Source organism: Thermobia domestica, chromosome 11 (assembly GCF_964235325.1).
Source record: "Thermobia domestica chromosome 11, izTheDome1.hap1.1, whole genome shotgun sequence".
Taxonomy (NCBI): Eukaryota; Metazoa; Arthropoda; class Insecta; order Zygentoma; family Lepismatidae; genus Thermobia; species Thermobia domestica.
The window spans coordinates 237,479,291-237,501,313 of NC_137464.1; the positions used below are offsets into that span (position 1 = coordinate 237,479,291).

The window sequence follows — 22,023 nt, forward strand, 5'->3', positions numbered from 1 at the left end:
ACCATATTTTCGTAAGTTGTTTTACTTCCTCCATGCATTATATTATTCAACCTGCTTTGTTTTAAATGTAGTACAGATATACGCAAATATATTTTTACCTAGTTTATACTTATAACATATTCTTTAATCCTTGACTGCTACTGTTATTTGGAATACCAAAATTTATCTAACTGTATGTGATCTTGCTACAACTTATTTCTTTGTTCATTACTCATCCTACACTAACTCTATATAGTATCTAAAATCTATCTTTCTTTTATCTTCTTTTCTAGTTTGTGCTGACATCTTTTAATCTTATTATTATTAGCTTCGAATAGTTCTTTTACATTTGCTATTAACATTCTATAGCTTTCGCTTCTTGATATTTACATAATATTCCCTCTCTTCTCTCAGTCTAGTTCTTTGATTAGTCGCCTCTTCTATTTTTATCTAGTCTTATCTATTTCTATTTTCCTGCTTATTTGCTTAGATCGAATTCGCAATTTGACCCTTTGCTTCCATCGCTACCTTCTTACAGCTATTACTATTCTTCGATTTGATCGAGGTTCTAGATACCCTTGTACCTACTTCTATCTGACTATTGGTGATGGCAGAAATGAAAGTACCCCTGCAGGATTTTGTTTTATAATCTGTATCCATATTTCTAGATTGTATATTTTCCTAATTTATTGTTTATTCTCCATCATTAATTTATTATTATTATTTCTTTTTTTAAAAAAATCCCAGTTTTAGGTTTAATTCAACATACTCTTAAATATTTTGTTCCTCCAAGTGCAAATAGTTATTTAACTTTGCCTATTCTATTATTACCATTATTATTATTATTATTATTATTATTATTATTATTTACGCTTCAATATTTTGCATTTTATATTTACGAATGGAATAATTCAGTCGACAATACAATACTATTAATGCACTTGTTCTTATTATTAGTACAATTATTACTTCTCCAATCACGTATGAGATATACTTAGTTTTCATTACCAATTGTGGTTCGGTAGTATCCACTTTTAATTTTAATAATTTCTCCGCTAGTATTCATCTCCTGCGTATGTAATGTAAAATGTAATTGTTTCTCCGACCAATTTCTCATTAAATTTACATGTTTATTCCTAACTTCGAGCACTTGTTTAGTCGGTATTGCCAATTCTCCAATTATTATGCTATTAAATTCACTGTAATTCTCGAAATATGATCGGTTATTTCCATATGGTAATTTAGTTGAAGTAATCTCATGATGTTTTCCTACTTTTGTTCGATATCCCTCTTGCAATAAAGAATTCATTACTCCTGCGTGAGTGTACTTATACATTGCTTTTCCCAAAATTTTTCTGAATTTTGTTGGCAATTCTCCAGGGATGTATTAAATATAATACTATTCAAACATTTAGTCTCGTCATCAAGTATAATAACTTAACAAAATATAGGAAACTTTTGAACTCACATTTCGGCTTTTCTAATGTATGACATATTCCACTCGCTAGATAAACAACTTCTGGTACAACAATTATGATTTAAATATCCCATTGAAACAACATTATACATTACGCATATACTATTATCATAAATAATCGGCGTTTTCAATAATAAGTCAATAATAATTTCATCATAATGATATCTCATAAGAGAAATATTTGACATTCTATAAAACACACATGTCCCACCGATAAATTGAATGTTTTAGTATATCGTGTAAATTTATAAATCTTTTCACATCTTCATTAGACAATATATGATGCGGCAATTGGTTATTTAAAATGTTATTCATGACTCGTTACTCTTTCTTGTAGCAAGTGTGTAAACAGAATAGTTAAAATTTTCCTTTAAGCCTGATGTAAGTAACAATAAAGCTCTTGTAATTTACTCCGAAAACCTTGCAATACATGTACTTTTACTACAATTCCATGAACTATAGACATTTCATTATTACAAGAAGACTAGATTTTTTTTGTTGACAGTAAATTCTCACGTTCTGTTAATTTTCCTATTGAAGATGACAGTTGTTGCGTATGAATAAAATTACATGTAGATAACCCTATAGATGATACTCCCAATAACCATGATAATAAAGATATTTTATTCCTATTACCCTTTATGCATCTAGCACTTCCATTTACATAAATGAAATGACATGTTATAGAATTTACAATGTTGTTTCTAAATTCTTTACAACGTGATCATTTAAAATATCATGTCTCCGTACACACATCATGCATTGGCACTACCTGATGGAAATATATGTGCATTCTTATCGTTGTATAAACTACATTTGATGAATGAACCGAAAATGCGTCTTGCATTAATGCCAATCCTATGTCTTGTAATGTAACTTGTTGATGTTCACCATTTCTATATGCTTCTGTCAATGCCACTATAATTGTGTACAAAATAATTTTCGTCAACATCTTTTAGCTCGGTTCCGAGTTTTCCCAAAACGTATTCCGAAAGTAATTGAGAACGTACTAATTACTATTTTTATCACGATTTTAACGTATTAATTAATTTATTTATGTATTTGTTTGTTTAATTGCACCTTAGACACCAATTTCTACTAAATATCAACATTAAAAATATACATTTAATATATTTTTATGAGAATTCCAAATTATTAACTACTGGAACCAAAACATGTTTTCTGATTCAGAATACAGATGGAGATTCGAATTTCCTCAGATCTCGGATTGGGCTTTTGTTGTTTACCTGCCGCCTTCCTGGTAGTACATCAATAAACACATTTTGTTTATAGTTAATCTACTTTCCAATGACTCATTTATTTTCAAATTAACAACCTATTTCTGTCCATCCCAATTTTCCTTTCCATTAATTCTTCCTCTCTTTTCGTTCCTAGATGTCACTCTCTGAATCTCGATGTTCTTCATCGTCACTCTCTTTTTCCTCTTTCTGGCCTACAAATGGTTTAATCCTTCTTATATCTATGCGATATGCAAGTTTTCGTGTTTCCTTAACGGCCTGAATCTTTACCTCGTTATCAATATATTCGCATGGTAGATCTAAATCCTGCTCCAAGAACGTCCCTGGATCTCGTTCAGTCAATAAATGATACGATGAATACCGTGTCCCATCATGTACTTGGATATTCATCGTAGAAATTATACTTGGTAATATCTCGTCCAAATTCCTGAACTCTTTTTCGATGTAGTGTTTCATCACCTGTTGTATCGATCCGTTTGCGTTCCGCTGTTCCTATTGAGTAGTGAGCACTGGTACTAGCAAAATGAAGATTCATTGCGAAACTCTCCGCCATTTCTTCCAAAAATTTTGCTCTTGTGTCCGGCCAGCCTATCAAGATTCAAATACTCTGGAACCCCATGCTTCGTAATCAGTTCTTCGAATATTACTTGTGCTATTATCTCTGCCGTAATTGCATTTAGTGCTCGCGCAATAACGTATTGCGTAGCATTATCCACAAATATTAAGATGTACTTATTCGTTATTCTTCGATCGTTTAAATGGTCCTATCTAGTCTAAAGTTACAAACTGAAACGGGTATAACTTGGATACGTTTGAGCGTGGAATGGTATTCTCTGTATTTTCCTCTTCTGAACTTGACAGCTAATAGACTGACTGACATTTACCGGAAAAAATTCTTCATTTTGGGGAAATAGATCGACCTTAAAGCTTTCCCATAACATTTAGAGTATGAAATGTGTCCACCTACATAGACTGAACAATATAGATTACTAAACACTTGCTCTCTCAATGCAAATGGAATACACAATAATAATACACAATTTGTTCCGCTCGCTAATTTTTGAGTTCTATCGTCCTTAGTCGTGTACCACCGTGCCTGCTTTTCTGCGTTCACATCTGCACTTTCCGGATGTTCTATTGACCTCATAATTGGACCGAAAAACAAATCTTTACGTTCCAATCCCCCTACATCGATATCCTTATTAAACGTTAGATTTACTTCAAAGTCTTCCATATTTACTTGCAAAACTTTTAAATCTACATCTTTCGTTGTCGGCTTCATATCCGTATTACGTGATATCACTAGGATTGTTTTCTCCTGGACAATGAACAGGGTTATGAGATATTTCCAAACTCCAACGAGGAAGCTTTGGCGATAATTTCGGCGTTGTCTGTTAATACTTCAGGCACTTATAGTTTGTCCACAACTCAAACTCTTTATTGAATAAATAATAGTTAAATGCTTTAAAAGCACTGACCACCGCCAAAATTTATACTTCCACAATATGACGCTGGATTCCTGTGATCTTCAAACCCTACTATAGTAAGCAACTGGAGTCCATTCGCCGTTTTCTTGATTCTGCATCAACACTGCCCCAATCGATTTCATTGATGCATCGGTATAAACTCTAGTTTCCAACTTTTTTCTAAAAGGTGCTAATGAAAGCGCATTTAGTAATGCTACTTTTAACTTATCAAACCCACTTTGATGATCATCCCTCCATACAAACTTGTCCCTTCTTCAGCAAACGATGTAATACTGCTGCAATTTCAGCATAATTTTTAAAAATTTCCGTATGTAGTTTGTCAAACCTAAAAACAATTTTAATTTCTTAGCCGATTTAGGTGGTTTACAAGGCTTAATTGTTTGTATTACTTTGGGACCTATTTCATATCGTGCGTCACTCACTACGTGACCTAATACTAACACCTTCTCCTCTACGAATTGACACTTCTCTACTGATATTTTTAATCCATAATGCCTTAACCTTTGAAATATTGACCTCAAAACTTGCACCATCTTTCCTTGTTCGTTCACGTACACAAATATATTGTCCATACAATACGATACCGCTTCCGAACTTACATTTGCCAGGGTCATAGCCACTTTTTTATATACTGCCGGTGATTGAACATACCCAATAGGCAAAACCTTATATGAATAAGCTCCTATGCCTGATATATTAAATGTAGTGTAGTCTCTTGACTTCTTAGTAATCGCAGCCTGATGGTAGGCCGACTTAATGTCTAAAATGGAGTACCATTTATGGCCTCGCATGCACGTCAAAATTTGGGTATTGGCGGTAAAGCCACGTTATGAAACAAACTTTGAGTTCAAATATCGACAGTCCGAGACCGCTCTGATTGCTCCCGACGGCTTCTTGATGAAAAGCATGGGTGAATTATACGTACTATTACTCTCTTGAGTGATGTTTTGTTCAAGCAAGATGTTTATCTGCTCTCTAACTTTGTCTCTTAACGCAATTGGTATGGGATACTGCTGTCGTCTAAATAGAACTTTCGTTTCTAGTTCTATATGACGTTCAACGTAATTCACTCCCCTTAACTCGTTCTCTCCCATGCGACGACATCCGTATAGTCATATCATAACTTTTCTATTTTATCTTAATATTTGGTTTCGTGCTTTCTCCAAACTTCAACATGGATCTATCAAAATTGTCCCTTGCTCCTAACACCCTTTCTATCTTTTCCTGAGATAAACCTTCTCTTAACTCCTCACTTTTACGTTCTTTCGCCTCTCCAATTTTCACATTCCGTTTCAAAATAATTGGCTTGTTCGAAGGATTCACTAGCTCTAATTTATTATTTTCCTTGGATTACAATACTCCTGGAATTAACATGTTATACCGTTCCTCAAAGTCCCTATTTGGCTCTAGTAGAAATTCATTGCTATTCCAGGAATTTTCTAAATTTTCTATAAGAGTAGTTCGACTTCTAGGTGACAGTTCACTCTATTTTCCAAAACCCATTTTGGTTTTAAACTAAATTTCAGACCTACTGCAATATTTTCCGATACCGAGACCGTTTCTGGAACGTTCTTTCCTCTAACCTGGGGTTTTCCAAACCTTTGAACTATTATTTTACTATTCTCATAATCCATTTGACAAGTTTGACTTTTCAGGAAATCATTCCCAACTATACTCTGTACGGGAAATCCTTAATCACCCGAAATGGCAAATGAAAAATTTGGTTTGCAATCTTAAATTTTACGATGGCCAATTTGTTTACTACTAACACATTTTAAGTGATTCCTTTAATTTTTGTCTGCTGGGGAATTACCGCAGCAGTGGGCGGAATTAAACGTTCATCAATTGTAGAAATTTGTGATCTACTATCGAGTAACGCTTTTATCTCTCTATTCTCTATTTATATGGCCATATACACCATATTATTTTCTTGAATTACTGAGGCTATTACTTCACGAACCTTTTCATTACTATTACCTGTAAATGTGCCCCTTCCATTTACAGTTGTCTCTAGTTTAAATTTTGGCAGGTTGGGTGATAATAATTCGTTCCCTTTACTTGGGTTGGTACAACCTGTACATACCGAGGTTGTTGATTCCCAATTTACTGTCCATAACCGTGACAACATGCATGTTTACATTGATTCCTCTTTTGCCAATAATTTTGTTGTCTTCCTCTGTTATTTCTCTAGTAATTTCCTCTATTTACTCTTCTGTTCTGAAAATTAGTGTTCGCTGTATTATTATTCCAACGATCTCTACTATAACTATCTTGATGTCTGTTATTATTACTCCATCTGCTACTATTATTTCCTCTATACTGATTTGTTCCTCTTCCTCTAAACTGCCTATGTTCTCTACCAATGCCAGAATTTTAACCTCTTGTCGAATTTTCATCCTTATTTTCCTGTTTTCCGCCTTCCTGAGGCTTCGTTGACAAAGCTATTTGTAATTGGTCCAATTTTCTCTCTAACTGTACTAACTGCGTTACATTTTGTGGTTCTTGTTTTACTTTCTTTTCTCCTTTATTCCTAATCTCTTTTCTTAATACTACCCTATCTACTTCCGAATCACTATTCTTTTCTTCTGACTGTTCTCTAATTTAATTTACTAGATCCTTGAATGCTACTTTGCCTGTTTCTCTTTTCACCCGCTTATCTACCTTACACTTATTTTTTCTATTTTCTGAAAATCTTCAACGAACTTCTCTACCGTTGAGTAAGCAATAGTTCCTACCTTCTTCATATAATGCGGTTGTAACCCGCTTATAATTATACCTATTTTCTTCTTATCTGACATGTTTAATCTAATCTTTCGCACATTATCAGCATATCATATATATAATTTATTATAGGCTAATCTTCTTGATGTAACCTTTCCCTAATCCTTTCTTCGATAGCTAATGTTACATTCCTCCGTGTAAACTCTTCTATTCCCCTCCAATTCTTTATACGTAACTTCATCTGTATTTCTTCTCTTTAAAAATAACTTAATCCATACCTGCCTGCTCCTTTAGAGAGACTAGGTAACAATTATTTTCTCTTATTCTCGCCTAATCGTGCCATCTGACATGCGTCATCGAACTCATCTTAAAAACGCTATAATATCCCATGTGTCTTTAAATCGAACTTCGGCTGCTTATTTATATCGGCATAAAAGGTTACGTTTGACGCCATCTTCTGATTCCTCTTGTCCTTATCCTCAAAAATTGACTCCGTTTCTATTTCGCTACTTCTACTAGGGGAACCTGAAGTTTCTAACTTACTTGTATTTACTTTTCCTTGATCTACTAAGTTTTCATCTACTTGTATAATTGATGGAAATTCTTCTGAAAACGATTGAGCTACTAGACTTGATCGAAAATGTACTACCGGTCCTAATTGAAACTCAATTTTAGGACTTGCCGGCTGTGACTGTTTATCCTGTTTCGTTATTTTTGTTGTTTCCGTTTTTCTGGAGTTCCCATGTTAAATAAATTATCAAAATCAATTTGCACCCCTCTAGTTGCTTTCTGAGCTCGAGTACGTATTACTTCTTCATTCATTTATTCCAAAAATTTTTACATTTATTTTTAGCGTGGGAGGGACGGGCAGGTCAATTTATCCTTATTTTTAGTTATCTCTAATCAAAAATTAGGAAGGGTAGGCGGTGCGGGATAACCCACTGCTACTACTCTTTACCATGTTACTTAGAAAAGACGAACATTAACCAAAATATCTTCACCTACTAGACTTGGTGGAAAGAATACTAAAAATTTGGACTTTAACACAACATAGAAATGTAATGAACTGGGAATTGAACCTAAAGCATCTCCACCATGTGAACTCCCCTGTGTCGTGCCTAAATAAGGGAACGAAAATCCTTGTTGACCAATAAACCTCCCTTCCGTCCACAATCGGAAATGGACGGAAATGATTGATTCTTGCATGTTAGGCGAGAAGTTAATAAATAGAAGTAACTACTCCAGTTTACCGCAAAGACATTCATGTGTTTTGAATTCAAAGATGTTTGTATAGTGTAATGATTGAGTGTAATTATTGGGTAAGTCAAACTCTGTCAGATCACAATCACGGCATTTCTGGTTATTGTATCACTGGTAACAATTCAGGAACGGAACACATACCTGTTGAATTGTCCTGCCTCTCGGCGATGATGATTATACCTTCCGTCCACTCTTTTTACTGCTCTATGGATCAGCGTCCGTCTAACGTCAGTAATGACTGTAACCAGAGATATTGTCTGCCATATGGAAGCACTCGCTGTTACTTGGATTCCAGAGAATATTCTATGATCGTGAACTATACAAGTCCAAAGTCGGATCTAGCTCTCTCTCCGCTACTAACTGCCAACTTTCCACAACTACCTCCTTCTGCCTCGAGTTCCCCAATCTCTGGGTTTTCGTTCTTTCCAGTTGTTGAAATCTGCCGCATCATCTCTCGTCATCCTCGTGTTGTCCCATCTGATTGATGAAACCTCTCAGTTTCATCATTGTCTGTCAATGATCGAAATCCCCAGAATGCCTGTGTCTGCCATGCCGACAGTTTTGACATACCGGAAAACTATGTAGATGTTAACAAAATTTTTCAATCTTTCCTGACATCACATTTTCCCAATTCTCTGAAGTAATAATTTTCTTTTCTCATCACAACAATTATAACATTCGCCAAATCGTGTCTTTAACGTTATTTAATCATTATATAAACATAAACACAATGCAACGTGCTTTTGTAATGTTTTCGTGTATCTGCAGCATTTCTTAATTTTATTCCATTAATCTGAAACAATGTGTAAGTTCTGAATTCTAACAAAACATAAATTTAATTAATTTAAGATGTAATTGAAATAACTATCAAAATTACACTCTGGGCCACAATAGGGTGAGAAAACAGTATTATACGTGCTAACATATTTTATTTTTTTATATACAATACGAGGGTGGATTGGAAAGTTCGTGGCCTGACTAGGAAAAGAGAAATGTTGCATTTTATGTTTGTATACACTAGCTCCGTAGCTATCTATATTCGATGGTAGTCATTGTGTAAAATTTCACTTCTCTATTGTTTCAGGTAAGGAGTTTATAAGGCGCTAACTAAGCGGAAATTTGAGACAAGGAGGAAATCGAGTTCGACCTGTCATTAAGTACCAGTATCGAACACTACAGAAAATGTCAATAACGTTTCTGACTTGATTTTGAATTACCACAGAATCAAAATCCAAGAGATGGGTGAGACTGTGGATATTTTCTCTGTGCGAGCACAAAACATTTTTGTAACCGAATTAGGATTCTCTAAGGTTTGCGCGAAATGAATATCCAATTTCTCCATGCCGTAAACGTCGCCAACACCTAGTGACCCACTTCCCGGTAAATGTCAATCGTCAATATAGAGACGAGTCGAATTATTGCCGCTAGTGTCCACTGGCAGCACTGTTTCATGCAAACAGATATATCGAGTCGGGTGTTTAAGTTACCACCGCGTAGCAGAAAGGACTTGGTTTTGTTCCGCACTCCGATTTGTCGCGGAGAATTGCGAAGAAACCAACACGAACTACCGCCAGTCATGTACATGCGGTTATTATTATTTATTATTTTTTCCTGACGAATTTTTCCTAAAGTGAGCTCTGGGTGTGAATAGCATCTGCTTCTACATTATGAATTGAAAAATCTTGAGATGAGTGCGATAATTGTATGAATTTAGATGGCAACTGTCGACGATCATTAGAAAGTAAGTATGGGAAAATTATCAAATAAATAGACACGCATCATTATGCTATACAATTACATGGCGAACGCATTTTGTCTTATACTAAACGATTATAGTCGAATATACAGGATTAAAGGAGCACCTTGATTGACTGAATTAAAAAGACCTCAACGATTTCGCTTTACAAGCCACTTTTCTTCCATTGCCTCCGTGGCAAAGTCGGAAGAACACCCGGCAATAATCATATAAGGTTGGTGGATCAATTCCACTTCGGGGTATGGTTTAAGACGCACCTTTAGGGGGAGTAATTTTGTTCTTCATTGGCGTTTTGTCACGTCTCTGCCACTGGCGGTATAATCTTCAAAACGGAAGTAAGGTCCCCGCCCGGCCGCCAATTTATGGCGAGATATCTACCGACGCTTACGTCATGGCGATGCTTTCGTTTTACACATAAGCAAGTGACTCACCCTGAAGAGAATAACATAAGTCGCGAGTGGAAAAAATGGTGTGCGTAGTAGCTATTTTGAACTGCATCTTCAATTTGAGAACTTAGTTAAATTTAAAATAGAAATAAGTAAATTTTGGGATTATTGCTTCATATGTATGTTTTAGGATCACCTAATTCATATCGGACTTCCGACGAGAAACATCAAAGCAATTTAATGACCGTGTCTATAGCAACAACCCAGTCATCCCACCTCTTCAGTTTTGTTAAAAAGAAGAAAAGAAAGAAGGTAGGAGAAAGGAGGAAAAGAGAAAGAAACTAGGGATAAAAAATCAGTGGGTTATTATAGAATTATGGTAAAGAAACTTGAATAATTATTAAAAGGTGACACGTTCTCTCATACTATCCCGACCTGGATCCAGGTAATTGCACAAGTGGCAGTTACCCTACTCAGCCCAAGTAACGAGAAGTTTTAATTTAATTGTTTGCCTATTATTTCGAAATGTTAAATAATCTGTGTCAACTATTGGAATTTATATAATGGAGATGGAACACACATTTGAATCAGGAAAGAAAAACAATTCTAAAGTAACGTATATATATATATATATATATATATATATATATATATATATGTATATATATATTCGCAAATAGAAGTTTTAAGATTTCTGAAAAGAATGTCGTTATTCAGGCTCATCTTGTTATTTTGGCTTTTCTCCCAGAGCCGATTTAGACCTTAGAATTAGTTACCTTTCATGACCTCCGTCATACACTAATACATATAACATGCTTGTACACACTTATTATAAACACTATTACAGTAAATCATTATTAATTGGTAACAGTAGCGTACGCAGAAATTTATTTCGGGAGGGGTCCAAACTTAATATATTTTATATTAAAAATTTTTAAAATCTTCCCTAAAATTAGGCTAAATTTACACAAAATTCGAAATTTTGGGCGGGTCCGGACCTCCAGGACCCACCTCCCGCGGACGTCCCTGATTGGTAACACTTAAAACAATGTATCATTCATTCTCACACAGTCACACACATATAGGACAGCCTATCGACATTGGTGAAAATAGTTTAAGGAAACCATTTAACTACAATTTGGTGAACATTTATTACATCTACGGAGAAATAAAATAGGATTTTTATGAACATGCAATAAGCATACATATACCTGGGTTAATTCACATACGATATTGCATGTTAGCAATGTAGTGATACATATACATATATATTAGCAGACAGATGAATATATATATATATATATATATATATATATATATATATATATATATATATAATTATTAAACTTCATTGAACTTTTGGTAAAATATGATGTAAGTCCGTGAATATCGTCTCATCCTATGATATTATGAGAAAAGAGAAAAACTGTAGAGGGTTATAATGAGTCTTTATCTCATATATAACAAATTTTAATTAATTCTACGAGTTCTCTCGTACTTTAGACGAGCTATAATGTCACACATACTATAAAAGCATCCTTTCTTCTGTCCATGCATTTAACCTACTTTTGCTCCAATGTACACATATGCGATCATATTTATAACTCTTAAACAACAAATATTCAGTCGGTGGAGTTATTTATCTACACATTTTTCCATTTCATGGATTAAGAGGACAAAGTGTTATCACTCATAACATAGTGACTACAACACTCATCGCGTCATTTCGTTCATTATCTCATTTGTTGACTCCGATTATGTCGCTATCACCTGATATCACCAGGTGCACACGTTTATCATTAGTTTCACGCAACGAATAGAGGAACGAGAGGTTCCCAAATCCAGAAGGATTTTCGTTTGTATTGAGAGCACGATTTCTGAGGCAGAAACACTGTTCAAGTTTGAGGGATGGAATCGAAATCTAATTTTACAGAAGGAACTCGGTTTACTAACTTGAAGCTAGATATAATAACACTTTACGGTTACGATTACCTGCCTTAATCTCATGCTACATGCAGTTAGTGTAATACAGACGATGTTAACTGATACATATGTTAATTAATAATATCACAAAGATTGAAGAGAATCTCATAGGCGCCGGTATTTTACAACTTTTACATTTATTGGATATTTCGGAACTATGGCAACCGACAACCGTTCGGGGTAGGTACAAAAACCCTTTACACATATTTATCTACTCAATTCAACATTATACATTTTACTTTATTATCATGTTAATATTCCACATGTATTCATATCTCAACATACATACACTCAATAATTATTTAATCTTTCAAATTAATAAGCCCGACAAATTAAATTTTAAGTTGCAACATTTTACATAAGAAAAATCCGACATATCACAAATTCGACTAATTACCCGCGGAGAACAACAAATTTCATATTCTCAAACATTACGGTTAGAACAGTGAACATTTGATGTTCAAGATAGTCACGTAAACAAAAAGATATAGATAAGAAGTAAGCTAGAGATATTGATAGTAATTTTGGGCCCAACCAACTACAACAAGATTCACTTTTGGCAACCAAGGGAAACAAAAGTAGATATGATTGATGGTCCAACAGAAAATTCCAAACGGATAATGCCTAAGAAAAAAAAACGAAAGTAAAATTTAATCTTGTACACAAGCATTGCACGCTATTGTAGTGGGTGAAAATATTATTGAGAAATGTTTCTTTAATATTCCACATCAACGAATACCTCCACGTATCGTGTCTCGCGACATCTCAGTTGGTAAGTCAAGTCAAATGATATAGGGTGAATGGTTGGTATTTGTCAAGCTCAATAGTGGGGGAGGGGAGGTTGAAAAATAAAAAAAAACCTTCACGAATAGGATGGAAAAGAGAAAGAAAGAAAAAGGAAAATCGGGGTCAAAGGAATAAGCTAAGACACTAAAACTACAAAGATAGCTGGTCGAAATTTAACATTCAACAATCTATATCCAAATATACTGTATATGCCGAGAAAGGTGGCCTACTAAATATATAGCCTAAGAAAAATATCTCCAAGCCAACAAAGAATTCCAGTTGTCTGAGACCTTGGAGACCCCGGCACTACCAGAAGGTTGGTGGGGTCTCTAATTTAGAATTTCCAAATAAAAATATATCCGACCCCTCAGAAGCTGAGAAGAGTTACGAGTAAAGATTGGAAAAATAGAGTAACGTCGATAAAATAGAGAAAATTCTAATTAGGATTTACCAAAATTAACAAAATTAAATTAAATAAATTTTGTAGTAGTAAGTTATCTGCCAAATCTTATTAGTAGCTCCCACATCCGCAAGGGCGCCAACCTTGAGCTGACGTTGAATTTCAATCGATACCTAGATTAAAACTAAGAAACATGAAAACATTTGTAGGGGGGATCGACACCTTGGTACGGAATAGCAAAATTCTACTGTAATAAATTTTCTATATTATTAGATCCTATCCTCTTCCTCACCTCTGCGGACAGTAAAGACCTCTGCGCTTAGTTTAATGAGGTGACGTGAAAAGGAGAAAAAAACAAGTTTCAGAAGAGTATCGTAAATATAAACTGAGCGCATATATTTAAATTGTATCAATTCTGCAAACGGTTATTCTGTTGTGTATTTAACTGTAGAATATCCGTAATCGTTTCCTATATGAACATTATTCGTAACGTCAGGCTGGATGATCAGTTCGTATGTATATTTACTTTCAAATGTCAAGCCAAAAAGTGAAAATACAGTCCATCATTTTTGCACATCACGCTATCCTCGCAAAAATATCCTGGCGTAATGCTTAGCGTAATAAATATTTATCATTATATAAATACAATCAATACCTCGTACTAAAATTCAGAAATTCAGAACTGCGCACATATATGCGCGGGTGTGCTGTTATTTATTCATTCTCACTCAACATACACATATATATAATTAATATTATCATTACTCACTTACCTGTATATATATTTTACTCCCTATACTCTATCATTATTCTCAAGACTGTTCAAAGCAGTCTCATTATAGATATTAAAATCTACACATTCGTCTAGTACGCTAATCAATACGCGTGAGCTTGTTTGAACAGATATCAGATTCTTTCAAAGCCAATCATAGTATATTTTACTTTACAGCTTCGAATTATTTTGTAGGCAATGAAAACTCAATATTCTTAACTACATGCAATTATATGTTAGAAAATATCAACGATGCGATCGTTCACAGAAAGCAACGAAGAGAGAATTGAAAACTACAGCCTGACAACAAAAACGATGCCTTATAAACAAACTTGAAATTAAAGGGAAAAACAAAGTTTACTATTATTCATAATATGAATACAGGAATATATAAATGACTGCTTCCCAGGAAAATTAATTTACAATGTAAATTATTTAAATGCCTATTCATATGGACCCGAACTAATATTTAATCATCATTAATCGCAAAAAGGGGTCATTTTCGTGCTGTTTAGTTTACTAAGTATTGGAGTAACAAAAACCTAGATGCGAACGATTCTCAACTCGCCACAAGATGGCATTAATAGTATGTAAACTAACTTTGCACTAGTAAATAAAATTTGTACATTTTCCTCGATAAATATAAGCAATCTAATGAGTAATTAAGGTATTGTATTACTATGAATTGGAGTTGCGAATCGGTTTATCCGTTTTAACTGAGTACAAGAGATTACTAATTAAAAATTCACTGTCTATAAAGAAATAACTCACATTTACAATCACACATCAATTCGGCGGTCAAATCACTAATTTGTACACACATATATACTATACCGCACATAAACTTAGAAAACAAATAATAATACATATCACAACACATGTTAATCCATAATATCACGCAACTCTCATATACGTGAATCAAACAAAACAACAAATTTCACCACCTTAAACCAGCTCTATACACTGGGCAAAAAAGAAACGGAATGATCAGAGCTCAATGGCTCTATTAATAATTACATCATGGATTTTCAATTAAAGAAACCTTTTCAATGCCCCAGAAAGGACAGAAGAAAAAAGAACCCTGACAAAAAATCGTGCAACCCATTTCTGTTGGAAGCTTTGGTCAATTTAGGAATAAATGAGAGTCCCTGTGCTAACCTACTCTGACATCATGAAAATTAATTTAACGACAAAGAAACCTACGAATTCCGCCGAGTTAATAATAATTAAAAAAAGTCAAAGTTACTACGTACACACACAGAAGCTAATCTTCAAAACTGTTCTTTTGCAAAAGATCACACACTAAGATAAATAATGTCCATCACTATTTAAAATATGACGTCTATCGAGTTGAAGTTCATATTTCAGTGATTTTTAAGTTTTTAAAATAAAAATCCAATCTTCTGGAGACTCCTCGCGACGGATTTATTTCTTAATTAAACCTGGTATTACCTTATATTACTGCATTCTTAAAGAGAATCCTAATACATATATTCGAAGCAAACTGGCGTAGTGCTGCTTGATTCTTACCACGTATAGAAGTAACAAGATCGACGGCTTAATACTAGAACGTCGAAAATAGGTCGAATCAGAGCAAACAGTTTTCGCTGCGGAAAATATAAAGCGAATGGAAAATAGTAAAAAGTGGATGAAACCGGATTTGGGAGGAAATGGGCATCTCGGAGGGACGAAGAGGGTGTAAATAATTCTGCCAAATAGATTGGTGGATAATTTCATTAGTTTCTATCCAATTGCGGGCCTATGTTTTCGTATAGCATTAAGATGTACAATTTTAATACTCATCCATTTGAAATGTCCATATACAGCGTTTACATTAAAATAATGTATAATAAAGATTTGGATATTATTCTAAGGATAATATGATTAATTCCTATTTGATTCCGAAGCTTCCACATTGATTTTGATTAAAATAAAAAACAAATATATTTACTACCTGGACCGAAAATTATATATTGAAAAATCTGCAGTACACAGTACGTTCAAAAAATATTGGGACCCTCGAAAACAAAAATTTCGTTATCCCGACTGTAATGGTACAACCGTTTTCATGTTTGTTTGGAGCTGATCTTTCAATAAACACCCTAGGGACCTTTAAAATGTCTTAACTTGGAAGATGTTAACTTGGATTAAAGCTTTTTTGCCTTTATCACATATATTTTCATCTGTATTCAATGTTTCTCCTCCAACGTGAACCAGTAATTTATTTCGTACTCTTGGTAAGTGTGAGATTTTTCACTTCTATGTAAAATAGTATTTGTCGCCAATTATGAACTTCAAATAAATTCTTTTCCACACACTTAGTACGCCTGCGGTTTTTACCTGTCTATAGTAATATGTGTATTAATAAGATCCCTTTTCAATAAACTTTTTCCAGATTTCTCTAATATAATTTACACTTGTCTATTAAAACGTGCCTTTTCAAACTTGAAACTCGACTAAAATTCTTCCCATATTCTTAGCAGAGGTGAAGTTTTCACTCGTGTGTATTAACGTGTGGTTTTCCAAACTTGATTTGTTTTATAATTTTCGCTCGCATGAGGTTAGTTACCTATATGTATTAACGTGTCTTTTGCCATTAAATCTTTTCCCTCATCCTTGGCACGAGAGATTCATTTTACCTATGTCTATTAGCATGCGTCTCGACAAATCTTAACTTGTAGAAAGTTCTTCTTCTTATCCTTTGCATGTTAGATTTTAAGCCTGCTTGATTAACCATGTGATTAAGTAAATTTGGTTTGCTATTAAATCGCTTTCCACAGGTTTCGCACCCCCTGTGTTTATCAACATATGCTTCTTCAAATTTGAATTTCGAATAAATTTCTTCCCACACTATTAGCAGCGATAAGATTATTCGCCGGTATGTAAAAACATATGCTTCTTTAAACTTGATTTACAATTAAATCTCTTTTCACAATATTAACAGATATGAGGTTTCATATTTGTATGTATTAACATGTGATGTGCCAAACTCGAGTTTACACTAAACCTTTTTCCACATTTTTGGCATATGTGATTTCTTTCACCTGTATGTACTAGCATGTGTCTTGCCAAACGTGAACTTGTAGAAAATCGTTTCTCACATACCTTGCAGCTGTGAGGTTTATCACCTGTATGACTAAACATGTGTAATACTAAATTTGATTTAAATATAAATCCCTTTCCACAGTTGTCGCACTTATAATTTTTGTCACCTGTGTGTATTAACATGTGTTTTTTCAAACGTGAACTTAGAGCAAATTTCTTCCCGCACTCTTGACAGCGGTGAGATTTTTCACATGAATGTATTAAGATGTGCTTCTTTAAACTTGATTTACAAGTGAATCTCTTTCCACAGTATTCGCACATATAATTTTTCTCATCTGTATGTATTAACATGTGTTCTGCCAAATTCCAATTCTTCTTAAATCTTTTTCCACACTCTTGGCATATATGATTTCTTTCACCTGTATGTATTGTCGTGTGTCTTGCCAAATATTTAATTGAACAAAATGCTTTTTTGCATTCTTTGCATGTGTGACGATATTCAGCTGTATCTATACACCTGTGCTTTAGTAAATTTGATTTGCAATTATACCCCTTTCCACAGTTTTCGCACCTGTATGTTATTCTTCCAGTGTGTATTAACATATGTCTTTTCAAATTTGAATTTTTCCTAAATTCTTTTCCGCACTCTTGGCAGCGGTGAGATTTTTCACTTGTATGTACTAACATGTGTTTTACTAAATAAGATTTGTAACTGAAGCATTTCGCACACGTTTCGCAAGTATATGACTTTTCACCAATGTGTACTAACATGTGTTTTACTAAAGTTGATCTTTGCTTAAATCTCTTTCCACAATAATCGCATGTATAAAGTTTTTCACTTGTGTTTATGAACGCGTGTTCATTTAAATTTGAACTTATAGTAAATTTCTTTCTGCCTTCTTGGCAGCCGTGAGCTTTTCCACCTGTATGTATTAGCACGACATTAAGTGAAGTTGAACTCTTGTTATACCCTTTCTCAGTATTTTGGGAACTAAAATGTTTTTCCAATGTATCTGTTGATGTATATGTTGTCAAATGTGATCGAGGAAATCGTTTGTTCAACTGCTTGGAAATATGAAATATCTCATATGAATCAGAAATTGATTCCTTCAGTGTAAGAAACGCATTCCCTTTTCTGGAAAGACAATGTTTATGGAAACGTAGAAAAAAAAAATCAATAAGCAAGGAAATGGAAATCCAGGTAGATAACATGATACAGTGAAGAAATGTAAACGCTTGTATGTAAAATGCAGAAACAAATGTACTACACAATAAATCTGAGGTGTTTCTAGGCACTCATACGATATATTTCATGATAAACTACTGTCTGGTACTATTTTTGAAGTACATAAAATTTTGTAGAAATATGGAACAGAAGTATGGATTTGTTTCCATATAATTTCTTTTCTACAAAGAAGATTACCTTTCATTTATTAACTAAATTGTATCTATATTTATGTATAGGATATAAGACCTAACTGATTTTCATACCAAAGTACATATTTCGGTCCATGAAATGAACATCTCATTACTATAGGTGAGAAAATGATTATTATAAGCGCCATTACCAATATATCTTAGACACCTCCATTTTATTATCTGTGTAAAAAGATGTAATCTGTTCTCATATAGAGCTCAACTACACGTAAAACGACATAATTGTTTTCTTACTTGACCTCATACTAAGTTACTTACTTAAAATTTTGATTTCAAAATTCATCAGTCTTCTTTCATGTGTGTTAATAACCATCTATATAACAAGGTAACCTGAATTGTCACAATCTTACGTTATCCAGCTTATTCGACGAGGAGATAGATGGAAAAATCATCCTTTTCTCAACGTGGTCTTGCATGTGAATTGCTTACGGTTCAGATATATTGTGAATGTTGTTAACAGACAGTTTCTGTTACCTATTTGATTGCAAGTAATGTTGGCAGCTCATACGTTAAAATGTAAAGCTGTAGCTGCGTCATAGGCCTATTTTAATATCTACATTAATTCCCATGGGTTCAGCAACAACTATCATTCACATAAATTAATATAAACCCCAAGGAAATTTCTCCCACAACGTGACATCATTCTTATTAAGCTTCAGAATTTTACAAACAAGTAAACTTTGTTGACACATACGAGTAAATGTTTACTGAATGGGAAAAAATTTATTGGCTTAATTATTCATGCACTATACTATATATCATTACATACCAAGAGTTGGACCCAAATCAGTATCGAACTCACGACCTCACGCTTGTAAGTCCGGCGCTTTAGCACTTATTTATAAACTTTTATTTATAAGCTAGTTAGCGAATAGACAGAAGCGGACAAAGTTTACTATAATGTGAAAATAACGAAAAAGCTGTTTAAAAAGCTCACCAAAACATTTTGTTTACGGTAAAACAACTACTACGATCAAGTTAAAAGTGCATTTCTTTAAGATTTTGAGATGCAGCCTATGAGCTTTTCGAGAAGCGAACTGCTCTAAAAAATACTTCTGAATCACTTGTAATATATGAATTATTATATTAAAAATTGAAAGTAAATATGTCTTCGTGATGATCACGGTCAAATTGCAAAGTTAAAGGAAATGACATTTGGTATATAATTAGGCCCCAATCTCAACTGGGAAGTTATCATAGGCATATTACTTTCATCACAATATCATTAGGGGGGAGAAGGGGTCCTATATTTTAAGGAGAATTGAGTATTTCATAAGCAGTTTAAATAGAGATGAAATTCAGTATAGAACCCTTTATTAAAAATAAACAGAACATGTCTTGGATTTTTTTAAAAATTCCTTTTATGAGAGGGGGGGGGGCATTTTCTATATATTGGATATTGGTAGTTGGGTAATTTGTAAAACTAATTGAAAACGATTGATTAGTTGAGAAACAATTGAGAAATGAAAACTACAGTTTTTTGCATTTTATACCACTGCTTTCTATTATAATAGTTGCTGAAGCTGGTGTTTAGTATATGGAGCGTTCAGAGGATAATGCAATCAAGGCATAAAGTAGTGAGAAAAATGCCATAAAATTAGTATTCCAAGCTTAATTACATGGGCAATTTAAATTAGTACGGCATGCTTAACTGTATGGAAAACTAGTTTTTCCTTTTTATGTTGGTCTACTTTATCTTGATTTGAGACTTTCAAATTTCATCCTATTTTTAACTGAAATGTATCTGTAAGCTAACAAAGAAATAATTATATATGATAAATCTAAATTCATGTAAATACAGAAGAAGAGAAACACTTTATCATTGTATATCGTAAAGGTCAGATCCACCGGTATTGAAAGCGGTGCTGAGCGATTGAAGGTAGAAATTCAAACTCCCATAAGTGATAATTTCACAGTCTTGTTTTATTACAAGTGTAACCTCTTTAGTCAATGCAGAGGACGACGTGGATCATGGGTCAGAGTTGATGACGACAGGTTTGGGTTGGTCGGAGTTCGTCACAATAGTTCAAAGTGGTTCATAGTTGGTGGTGGGTCAGAGTGGGTTAATGGGTCATTTGGGTGGTGTGTGATACGGGGTTATGGTGGGTCGTGGATTAAAATTTTCAGTATCCACACCATCTCTGGTTAAAATTATAGTAAAGAGAAGAGGCACCGAAGGTGCACGTCGGCGATTATGCTCAAATTTTGAACAAAGGATTAGTGCAAAATTGTAGATAGTGCCCACCAAAAAGCAATAAATCTGAAACGGTTCACGGTATCACCTCCTAGAACTCGAGATATAGTGGTTTGTCTGATTAGCTAAGTTAACACCTCAATAATATATCTTTCAGCAAGCAAGCTTTCTATCATCGCTTCCGTGGGGAAGTCAGAAGAACACATTCCTAGGAATCGTAACGTTGATAGTTCGCGGCCACCCCGGGATATCTGTTTTAGTGTTTTCTTCTAAACAAATCACGCATGTATGCTATTTAACGTATTTTGGGGATGTAGATTTGTGGTTCTTTGATGTTTCGTCGTGTTGCTGCCACTGGTGTTTTCATTTTTAAAACGGAAGTAGAGCAATCACAGATCGTCGCTGGGGGGCCGTAAATTTTGACCAGAGGTTGTCAGTTGCCCATCGGTGGTCCAACGACGCTTACAGAATGGTATCCGTGAAGTCCGGTGGCGCCCCTAAAAGTCTGAAACGGTGAAACATGTCAAAACCAGAAAACATATTTATTATTTTCAAAGGAAACCCGTGTCGAGTTAAAAACATTTGCCCGAGGTCCCCAGGAAAGGTCCAACTAAAAATTTAAACATGACAAGGGGAATTGAGTACTATATCATTTGAAAGTATTGGTAGAAGAAGGAAGATTTTAAATTATAACGCTTAACGATAAACAGTCTGCATTAACAGCCTGCCCTCTCTGTCGTGCACTTTTCTCCCCGTATAGGATAAGTCTCTTCCAGTATCAATTGCAAATATAATTTACAATACTTGATTCCTTGTAAAAGATAACTGTAATTCCAGGCTGGGAATCGAACTAAGAACCATTAGAATGAGTTTCTTACACGCTATCTAGTTACCTACCCAGGCTAATATTAAACCAGCCACTAAACTCGCAACTGTGAGCGATTCCCCGGTTCATTTGAAGTTTGAATTTTATTTACGATCTTTAGTCGTCTATGGGTCGGTCTTTCCTGTTTTCAGAAAAAGCATTTGATCTGTAGATCAAGATCAATTAAAAGTTATTCCATAACCTTGGTAACTTACT

At 34.2% G+C, this 22,023-nt stretch overlaps 1 protein-coding gene across 3 annotated transcripts in view; it reads right to left on the reverse strand.

Moving 5' to 3' along the window:
- Positions 1 to 11,441: 11,441 nt before the first annotated feature.
- The window catches only part of LOC145664834 (uncharacterized), a 28,644-nt gene continuing 18,062 nt past the window's right edge, over positions 11,442 to 22,023 (reverse strand). Inside the window, exon 2 of one of the 3 annotated variants that reach the window (XM_081731835.1) lies at positions 11,442 to 18,446. In XM_081731835.1, coding sequence (XP_081587961.1) covers positions 17,204 to 18,446 — 1,243 coding nt within the window. In that variant the 3' untranslated portion in view covers positions 11,442 to 17,203. The remainder of the gene's footprint in view (positions 18,447 to 22,023) is intronic. The other 2 variants (XM_081731834.1, XM_081731836.1) reach the window with 2 other exon arrangements.